The sequence below is a fragment of the Cetorhinus maximus genome, unplaced genomic scaffold (genome assembly GCF_964194155.1).
Source record: "Cetorhinus maximus unplaced genomic scaffold, sCetMax3.hap1.1 HAP1_SCAFFOLD_372, whole genome shotgun sequence".
Classification (NCBI taxonomy): Eukaryota; Metazoa; Chordata; class Chondrichthyes; order Lamniformes; family Cetorhinidae; genus Cetorhinus; species Cetorhinus maximus.
The window spans coordinates 37198-47500 of record NW_027596318.1 but is presented as its reverse complement, the minus strand read 5'-3'; the positions used below and the strand labels follow the sequence as shown (position 1 = coordinate 47500).

General features: G+C 57.7%; 1 protein-coding gene and 1 long non-coding RNA gene across 2 annotated transcripts in view; both read left to right on the top strand.

Moving 5' to 3' along the window:
* Window positions 1-10303, top strand: part of LOC144673490 (uncharacterized) — a 293819-nt gene that overhangs the window by 263505 nt on the left and 20011 nt on the right. The gene's annotated exons all lie outside the window — the stretch shown is intronic.
* Window positions 1-10303, top strand: part of mmp14a (matrix metallopeptidase 14a (membrane-inserted)) — a 94303-nt gene that overhangs the window by 74948 nt on the left and 9052 nt on the right. Inside the window, 6 exon segments of the mRNA XM_078535301.1 lie at window positions 1-21; window positions 24-69; window positions 962-1269; window positions 2484-2645; window positions 8290-8477; window positions 9348-9486. The exon segment at window positions 1-21 is cut by the window's left edge and continues 53 nt beyond it. Coding sequence (XP_078391427.1) covers window positions 1-21; window positions 24-69; window positions 962-1269; window positions 2484-2645; window positions 8290-8477; window positions 9348-9486 — 864 coding nt within the window.

Below are 10303 nucleotides of genomic sequence, written 5' to 3'. Positions count from 1 at the left end.
AAACCAATGTCCGGCGAAAACGTTTGCCATCCAGGGCCTGAAGTGGAACCAGGCGGAGATCACCTTCAGGTAGGGGGTGAGGGGAGGCTGGGGGAGAGTCAGGGGTCCGATGGGGTGAGGGCGAAAGGGGAGGGAGCAGGGTTGGGGGAAGGGGGTAGGTCCAGGGGAGTCAGTGGGGAACCTGGAGAGGGACAGAATGAAGGGTGGTGGAATTGGGATCTTGCTGTTCCCCGCGTTGGCCTCAGTATCACGCCGGCTGAGGGACTGGGATCTCCCTGTTCTGTGTGTTGGCCTCAGTGACAGGCCTGGCTTGGGCGGGGTGGGGGAGTGGTGGGGGGAGCGGGTGCTGGTGGGATTGGGGATCTTGCTGTTCTCTGCGTTGGCCTCAGTACCACGTTGGGAGGCGGTAGGCGATCTTGCTGTGCTGCGTGTCAGCCTCGGGGGGTGGGGGGCTGGGATCTTCCTGTGCCTCGCGTCGGCCTCGGTGCCGCCCCTGGGCAGGGGACTGGGATCTTGCTGTGCTCTGCGTTGGCCTCAGTACCACATTGGGAGGTGGTAGGCGATCTTGCTGTGCTGCGTGTCAGCCTCGGAGGGGGGGTGGCCGGGATCTTCCTGTGCCTCGCGAGGGCCTCGGTGCCGCCCCTGGGGCGGCCGGGATCTTCCTGTGCCCTGCGAGGGCCTCGGTGCTGCCCCTGAGGTGGCTGGGATCTTCCTGTGCCCTGCGAGGGCCTCGGTGCTGCCCCTGAGGTGGCTGGGATCTTCCTGTGCCCTGCGAGGGCCTCGGTGCTGCCCCTGAGGCGGCCGGGATCTTCCTGTGCCTCGCCTCGGCCTCGGTACCGCCCCTGGGCAGGGGTTACTGGGATCTTGCTGTGTTCCGGGTTGGTGGGGGGGATCGGGATCTTCCTGTTCCGTGTGTTGGCCTCAGTACCCTGATGTCCCCCCCCCGTCTGTCTCCCTGCAGCATCCAGAACTTCACGCCCAAGGTCGGGGAATACGAGACAAAGCGGGCCATCCGACGGGCTATCGGGGTCTGGGATAAACTCACCCCCCTCAACTTCCGGGAGATCCCCTATTACCAAATCGAGTCCAGGGCCCAGCAATTCGCCGACATCATGATCTACTTTGCGGAGGGTTTCCACGGCGACAGCACCCCTTTCGATGGTGTGGGCGGCTTCCTGGCTCACGCCTTCTTCCCCGGTGCCGGGATTGGCGGGGACACCCACTTTGACTCAGCCGAGCCCTGGACCGTCAACAACCAGGAACTGATGGGTGAGTCCGCAACAAGGCACTGTCTGTGTGTGTGTGTGGGTGCCTGTGCCTGTCTGTCTGTCTCTATGTGTGTGTCTCTGTGTGTGTGTGTGTGTGTGTGTCTGTCTGTCTATGTCTGTATGTGTGTCTGTGGGTGCCTGTGCCTGTCTACGTCTGTCCCTGTGTGTGTGTGTCTGTGTGTGTGTGTGTCTGTGGGTGTCTGTGTCTGTCTATGTGTGTCTGTGTGCCTGTGTGTGGGTGTCTGTGCCTGTCTATGTGTGTCTCTATGTGTGTGTCTGTGTGTGTGTGCCTGTGTGCTGGTGTCTATGCCTGTCTATGTCTGTCTCTGTGTGTGAGTGTGTCTGTGTGTGTGTGTCTGTGGGAGTCTGTGTCTGTCTATGTGTGTCTGTGTCTGTGTGTGGGTGTCTGTGTCTGTGGGTGTCTGTGCCTGTCTATGTCTGTCTCTGTCTGTGTGTCTGTGCCTGTGTGTGTGTGTCTGAGGGTGTCTGTCAATCTCTGTCTATGTCTGTGTAGTTCTGTGTGTATGTGAGTGTGTGTGGGTGTCCGTGTGTGTGTCTGTCTATGTCTGTCTGTATGTGTGTGCGTCTGTCTATGTCCGTCTGTGTGTGTGTGTCAAACTCTGTCCATGTGTGTGTCTGTCTATGTCTGTCTGTATGTGTGTGTGTGTGTGTCTGTCTGTATGTGTGTGCGTCTGTCTATGTCTTTCTGTGTGTGTGTGTCAATCTCTGTCTGTTTCTGTGCGTGTATGTATGTATGTCTGTGCGCGCATGTCTGTGTGTGTACGTGCGTGTGTGTATATGTCTGCATCTGTATAGTTCTGTATGTCTGTGTGCCCGTCTCTGTGTATGTGGGTGTCTGTGCCTGTGTCTGTGTGAGTATGCGTGGCGCAGAGTCACTGACCTCCCGCTTATCAGTGACTCCCCCTGACCTCTCAGTTCCCGTCGACGCCCCCTGACCCCTTGGTTCCCGCTGGCGCCCCCTGACCTCTCGCTTCCCGTCGGCGCCCCCTGACCTCTCGCTTCCCGTCGGCGCCCCCTGACCTCTCGCTTCCCGTCGGCGCTCCCTGACCTCTCGCTTCCCGTTGGCGCCCCCTGACATCTCGCTTCCCGTCGGCGACCCCCGCTGACCTCTCGCTTCCCGTCGGCGCCCCCCCGACCTCTCGCTTCCCGTCGGCGCCAACCCCGCTGACCTCTCCACTCTCTCTCTCCCGCCAGGTAACGACATTTTCCTGGTGGCGGTGCATGAGCTGGGACACGCCCTGGGCCTCGAACACTCCAACGACCCCAGCGCCATCATGGCTCCCTTCTACCAGTGGATGGACACGGAGAACTTTGAGCTCCCAGAGGACGATCGGCGCGGGATCCAGCAGCTGTACGGTGGGTGGAGATTCCCTGCCCCTAAGGCCCAGATCACCCAAAACCGCCAGAGAGCAGCGTCATGGACACCAACCCCGGCTCAGGCCTCGAATCCCTGCACCCACCACCTTCCCCGAACGCCTGAACTCAGTCCCCATCCCCCCCACCATTGGACACATCTCTTGCAGCAGGAGAGAACGAGAGGGAGGAAGGGTTGAGAGGGAGGAAGGAGAGAGGGACAGGACAGGGAGAGAAAGCAAACTGCTCTGAGACGCAGAGGGATCTGGGTGTCCTAGTGCATGAATCAGGAAAAGCTCGTACGCAGGTACAGCAGGTAGTTGGGAAAGCTGAGAGAATATTATCGTTTATTGTGACGGGGAATTGAATATAAAAGTGGGGAGGTTATGCTTCAGTTATACAGGGCACTGGGGGAGACCACATCTGGAGCACTGTGTACAGTATTGGTCTCCTTATCGAAGGAAGGATGTCAATGTGTGGGAAGCAGTTCACAGACGGTTTACCGGACTAATACCTGGAATGGGTGGGTTGTATTATGAGGAAAGGTCGGACAGGTTAGGCTTGTATCTGTTAGAGTTTAGAAGAATAAGAGGCGACGAGATTGAAACATATAAGATCCTGAGGGGAGTTGACAGGGTGGATGTGGAAAGGATGTTTCCTCTTGTGGGAGAATCTAGAACGAGGGGGTCACTGTTTAACAATAAGGGGTCGCCCATTTAGGACAGAGATGATTTGAAATTTATTCTCTCCGAGGGTGGTGAGTCTTTGGAACTGTCTTCCTCAAAAGGCGGCGGGAGCTGAGACTTTGAATATTTTTAAGGCCGAGGGAGAGAGATTCTTGATTCACAAGGGGGGCGGGGGTGAGAGGTTATCGGGGGGTGGGCGGGAAGGTGGGGTTGAGTGACATTCAGATCAGCCACGATCTTATCGAATGGGGAGAGCAGACTCGATGGGCCGAGTGGCCCCTACTCCTGCCCCCTGTTCGTGTGTTCGTAGGAAAGGGATAGCAGAAGAGGAGCGGCAGAGAGAACATTACCAAGGAGGAAAATATCGAGAAGAGGGACATGAAAGGCAGAAAGTGAAGGAAAGAACGAGGGTGAAATTGAGTTAAATTTTCTCCATCTCCGCATATCGCAAAGTGCCCCTCAACCAAGATCAATTGGTTTAGTAACGTCTTAGTGGCTTAAACACAGAAATCAATTTGCGGCTCTCCCTCAGCACTGACCCTCCGACAGTGCGGCTCTCCCTCAGCACTGACCCTCCAACAGTGCAGCTCTCCCTCAGCACTGACCCTCCGACAGTGCGGCACTCCCTCAGCACTGACCCTCCGACAGTGCGGCTCTCCCTCAGCACTGACCCTCCCGACAGTGCGGCTCTCCCTCAGCACTGACCCTCCCACAGTGCGGCTCTCTCTCAGCACTGACCCTCCGACAGTGCGGCTCTCCCTCAGCACTGATCCTCCGACAGTGCGGCTCTCCCTCAGTGCTGACCCTCCCAACAGTGCGGCGCCCCCTCAGCACTGACCCTCCGACAGTGCGACTCTCCCTCAGCACTGACCCTCCCGACAGTGCGGCTCTCCCTCAGCACTGACCCTCCCACAGTGCGGCTCTCTCTCAGCACTGACCCTCCGACAGTGCGGCTCTCCCTCAGCACTGATCCTCCGACAGTGCGGCTCTCCCTCAGTGCTGACCCTCCCAACAGTGCGGCGCCCCCTCAGCACTGACCCTCCGACAGTGCGACTCTCCCTCAGCACTGACCCTCCGACTGTGCGGCGCTCCCTCAGCACTGACCCTCCGACAGTGTGGCTCACCCTCAGCACTGACCCTCCGACAGTGCGGCTCACCCTCAGCACTGACCCTCCCGACAGTGCGGCTCTCCCTCAGCACTGACCCTCCGACAGTGCGGCTCTCCCTCAGCACTGACCCTCCGACAGTGCGGCGCTCCCTCAGCACTGACCCTCCGACAGTGCGGCTCACCCTCAGCACTGACCCTCCGACAGTGCGGCTCTCCCTCAGCACTGACCCTCCGACAGTGCGACTCTCCCTCAGCACTGACCCTCCGACAGTGCGGCGCTCCCTCAGCACTGACCCTCCCACAGTGCGGCTCTCCCTCAGCACTGCCCCAGGGGAGTGCCAGTCTGGGACATGCACCTGGCGTGTTGGACCTGAGCCCACAAGCCTCTGACTCAGTGTGTGTTGCTGAGCAGCAGATACCCAGCCTGTCACCGACACTCCCTCGTGGTGCAGCCACTGACACACCTCTCGCTCGAGTCATTGTCTGGGTAATCAAACCCACCCCGTGACAATGCCATTTAATTGCTGATATCAACCTAATTGTTGACTCGAATCCCTTCCCTAGCCGTCTGCACCATCTCCCTGAACATCCCAGTTAGCATTCAGCAACTCAAACCAAACTGGGTCAAAACCCTGGAACTCTCTCCCTAACAGCGCCGTGGGTGTACCTACACCGCAGGGACAAAATCCTGGAACTCCCTCCCTAACAGCGCTGTGGGTGTACCTACACCACACAGGGGATAAAATCCTGGAACTCTCTCCCTAACAGCGCCGTGGGTGTACCTACACCACACAGGGGACAAAATCCTGGAACTCTCTCCCTAACAGCGCCGTGGGTGTACCTACCCCATCCCCCAGAGGGACTGCAGCGATTCAAGGATGCACCACAATCTCAAGGGGGCATTTAGGGATGGGCAATAAACACTGGGCCCAGCCAGCGATGCCCTCAACTTGTGAAAGAACGAGGATACAAAACACAATCCCCTGTGGGTCAGATCTTTGCGGTGTCCAGGGGTTTGACCCGCGATCCTTCCCCAGATGTTTCTTCACTCAGGGTTGCAGCGAGGCAGCTCGTGTGCCTTATCCAGAGCAGGAGAGCTGCAGCCCCGGGGCTTGCGATGTTCTTCTGATGGTGGTAGAGGCGAGGTTTGTCGAGGGAGTGCAGGGAGTTAGTGTGCAGGGGAGCGGCAAAGAAGTTAGGAATAGAAACAAAAACACCCAGAAAAACTCAGCGGGTCTGACAGCATCTGCGGAGAGGGACACAGTTGACATTTCGAGTCCACATGACTCTTCAACAGAACTCAAGAAATAGAGAAATGGGGTGAAATATAAGCTGGTAGAGGGGGGGTGGTGGGACAGGTAGAGCTGGATAGAGGGGCCAGTGATAGGTGGGAGGCAAAGGAGAGATTGCCAAAGATGTCATAGACAAAAGGACTGTTGACGGTGGTGATATTATCTAAAGGAATGTGCTAATGGGGACATTAAGGGTAGCAAGCTAGCGGCAGATGGCCCTAGTGGGGGGTGGGGTCGGGGAGAAGGGATCGGAATGGGCTAAAAGGTGGAGATAAAACAATAGATCGAAACAGATTTAAAAACAGGTGGGGAAAAAAATATATATTTGTAAAAAAAAATGATAAATTATTGGGAAAAAAAGTGGGGGGAGGAATCGGAAAGGGGGTGGGGACGGAGGAGAGAGTTCATGATCTGAAATTGTTGAGCTCGATATTAAGTCCGGAAGTGCTGTAAAGTGCCCGGTCGGAAGATGAGGTAATGTCAACTGTGTCCCTCTCCGCAGATGCTGTCAGACCTGCTGAGTTTTTCCAGGTTATTTCTGTTTTTGTTCTAGAATTCCGGCATCTGCAGTTTTTGGCTTTTATCCCAGCAATTAGGAAGGATGTTCTTGCTATCGAGGGAAGGTTTACCCGACTGGTTCCTGGGATGCAGGGACTGACATGTGAGGAGGGATTGAGTCGGTTAGGATTATATTCGCTGGAGTTCAGAAGAATGAGTTGGGGGGAATCTCATAGAAACCTATAAAATCCTAACAGGACGAGACAGGGTAGGTGCAGGAAGGATGTTCCCGATGGTGGTTGGGGGGGAGTCCGGAACCAGGGGTCACAGTCTGAGGATACGGGGTAGACCATTTAGGACTGAGATGAGGAGAAATGTCTTCACCCAGAGAGTGGTGAGCCTGTGGAATTCCCTACCACAGAAAGGAGTTGAGGCCAAAACATTGTATGTTTTCAAGAAGGAGTTAGATGTAGTTCTTGGGGGTGAAAGGGGTCAAAGGGTATGGGGAGAAAGCGGGAGCAGGTTATTGAGTTGGATGATCAGCCACGATCATGATGAATGGCGGGGAAGGCTCGATGGGCCGAATGGCCTACTCCTGCCCCTAGTTGTTGAGTCACTGGGACCGAAAAAACAGCATTTTCATTATTAAACCATGACCTCACTCAGGAATGCGCACCGAGCCTCCCTGATATAAGCCGCAGTGCTCACACTCTAGAGACAGGCACAGCTGGTGCCGCACTGCCGCAGGCGCTGTCTCTCAGCAGGAGATGTTAAAACGCCCAGGCTCCCGGAAATGGGCAGGGGGGACGGTCCTCCCCCCTAGGCCCCAGGCTCGAGGTTTATCCGGCAAACAACATTGCTGAATGAGACTGGGTGCCCAGCAGCAGATTCATCTCCGCAACCCTCTGCGGCCAACTGCCAAATTTACACAGTGACCGGCCTTCAGAAATATTCCACAGCCTGAGGGAGAGGCATGAGTCAGTGTACAGATATCTCCCTGAGAAAGAGAGAGAGCGGGGACTGAGAGACACCAGTCAGTGTACAGATATCCCCCTGAGAGAGAGAGAGACTGAGAGTCACCAGTCAGTGTACAGATATCTCCCTGAGAGAGAGAGGGACTGAGAGTCACCAGTCAGTGTACAGATATCTCCCTGAGAGAGAGAGGGGACTGAGAGTCACCAGTCAGTGTACAGATATCTCCCTGAGAGAGAGAGGGACTGAGAGACATGAGTCAGTGTACAGATATCTCCCTGAGAGAGAGTGGACTGAGAGACACCAGTCAATGTACAGATATCTCCTTGAGAGAGAGGGACTGAGAGAGAGGGAGAGGGGACTGAGAGACACCAGTCAGTGTACAGATATCTCCCTGAGAGAGAGGGACTGAGAGAGAGGGAGAGGGGACTGAGAGACACCAGTCAGTGTACAGATATCTCCCTGAGAGAGAGGGACTGAGAGAGAGGGAGAGGGGACTGAGAGACACCAGTCAGTGTACAGATATCTCCCTGAGAGAAAGAGAGAGAGGGGACTGAGAGACACCAGTCAGTGTACAGATATCTCCCTGAGAGAGAGGGGACTGAGAGACACCAGTCAGTGTACAGATATCTCCCTGAGAGAGAGAGGGAGAGGGGACTGAGAGACACCAGTCAGTGTACAGATATCTCCCTGAGAGAGAGGGGACTGAGAGACACCAGTCAGTGTACAGATATCTCCCTGAGAGAGAGGGGACTGAGAGACACCAGTCCGTGTACAGTGCAGGGCTGATTCTAATGACTGCTGGAGGTCTTGATGGGCTGAATGGCCTCTCCCATTGCCATGCTGCTGGAGTAGGAGGGGTAGGGGAATATTCTGATAGGGGGGTGGGGTCAGACGAAGGGGCTGACCTGCTGCTGGTAAGAGGCATTAAACTCCAGCCTGGTGCAGGCGCCCCCTGTGGCCTCTTGCTGTGCAATCCGCCAGGCGCAATGCATCACCTTCTAGCTGGGGGGCGACCTCGAGCGCGGCTGGGACCCTGATCCGATGTTGCCCTAACTTCCGCTCCTTTTTTTTTGTTCCTCCTTTCGCAGGATCCCCCGATCATGTCCCCCCGCCCAAGCCCACCAAGCGGGCCCCAACCCTGCCCCCCAAGGTGCCCAAAGCACCCACCAAGGACCCCTACCACCCCACCAAGCCCGCCTCTCCCTACGGACCCCGGATCTGCGACGGGAACGTCGACACTGTCACCTTCCTGCGGGGGGAGATGTTCGTCTTCAAGGTGAGTCCGTCCTCCCCCTCCCCCACCACCCCCATCCCGGGCGGGGCTGGGAATGGGCGGGGGGGGGGAAAACCCGGGGAATGGCGGAGCGGGGGTCGGGGGCGGGCCTGGGAACAGCTGGGAACGTCCGACGGGGGACCCGGGGAGTGGCGGAACATCGGCCCCGAATCCCGGGAATGGTAACATGTCAAACCTCACCCTCGGGAACGGTGGAGTATCGGAGCACATGTTGGAACACCGGGAGACCGGGGGGGGATATCGGTCAATGACCGGGATTGTTGGAACGTCCGATGGGGACCCGGGGAGTGGCGCAACATCGGCCCCGAATCCCGGGAATGGTAACATGTGAAACCTCACCCTCCGGAACGGTGGAGTATCGGAGCACATGTTGGAACACCGGAAGACCGGGAGGGGATATCGGTCAAAGCCCGGGAGTGTTGGAACGTCCGATGGGAGCCTGGGGAATAATGGAATGTCCCGTTGGAATATCGCGGGAGGCCGGGAACGGTGGACCCTTGGGAACCGTTGGAACATTGAAGGGGGCCGTGGGAATATCGGCAGGGACCCGGGCAAGGCAGGAACGTCAAGCGGGATCCTGGGGGATGGCGGGAATACCCGGGAGGACCGTGGGAAAGTTGGAATGTTACAGGACTCCCCCCCCCCCCCCACCCCCGCCCTCCTCCCGGGAATGGCAGGGCAAGGGAGACGGGGAGCCTGGGAATGGCGGAGCGCTGAGGGGGACCCGTGGGGCTGTTGGAAAATCGGACAGGGGTGGCGGGATCCCGGGAACGTCGGCGGTCCAGAGGGGAAGGTGGAAACCGTTCTTCGGCTTTGGTGCTGATTTTCCATTTGCCTCCCCCACACGAACAGGAGAAGTGGTTCTGGCGAATCCGGGAGAACCAGGTGCTGGATGGTTACCCGATGCCCATCGGGCACTTCTGGCGGGGTCTACCCAGCAGTGTCAACGCGGCCTACGAGCGGAAGAACGGCGACTTTGTCTTCTTCAAAGGTTGGTGGCTCTTCGGCAGCTGCGGGCTTCGTCGAGGCGTGAAGGTGGCGGGAGTGGGAGGGTCGGGTGGGGGTGGGGGGTTTGGTGTGGCAGCAGAGCTGGAGGTTGTGGGGGGTGGGGGTGGGGTGGCGGTGAGGTGGGTTGTGGGGAGGGGTCGTGGTGGGGGCTGGGGTGGGGGGCTTTGGTGTGGCGGTGGGAGTGGAGTGGGGTTGGTGGCTGAGTGGATTTGGAGCGGGGAGGGACAGCCGGGAGCGGGGGCGGTGGGGATGGAGAGAGCTGCTGCGGAACAGGGCGTCAGTCCCGAGCGGATGCCCTGCTCGGACCCGATAGAGCAACGCTGTGCATGAATTTCAGCACGAGTGCGACGCCCGGTCCTGCAGGCCGTGGTGTGGGGCGGGGGGGTCCCCGGCGATTGGCTGATCGGGCCTTCCGACTGTTCAGCGTGCAGACTGTACTCCACCAGTCGGTGCCTGCTAAACCCAGAGCTAAACGCCAGCTGTTCGATACGATCGGGCAGCACTTGTTGAACAATCCTGACTGCGCTAATAGCTACACTAACAACCAACGCCAGGCCGAGCCCGTAACGCGGCTTATTTATGCTCGCTCAAGGTGACAGACGCTCATACGCAGGGACCCAGTCCCCTGCCAGCGGAAGGAGTACGCTCAAGCCTTGCGTCTTGTTGTGAATTACCCGGGAGGGCGGGTAATTTTTTTGCGGCCCTTTGAAATTTGACGTTCTTGCATTTGTCCTGATGAGTGCCAGGCCCCGAAATAAAACTGGAGCCACACGTCTCTCTCTCTCTCTCTGGACAGGGTA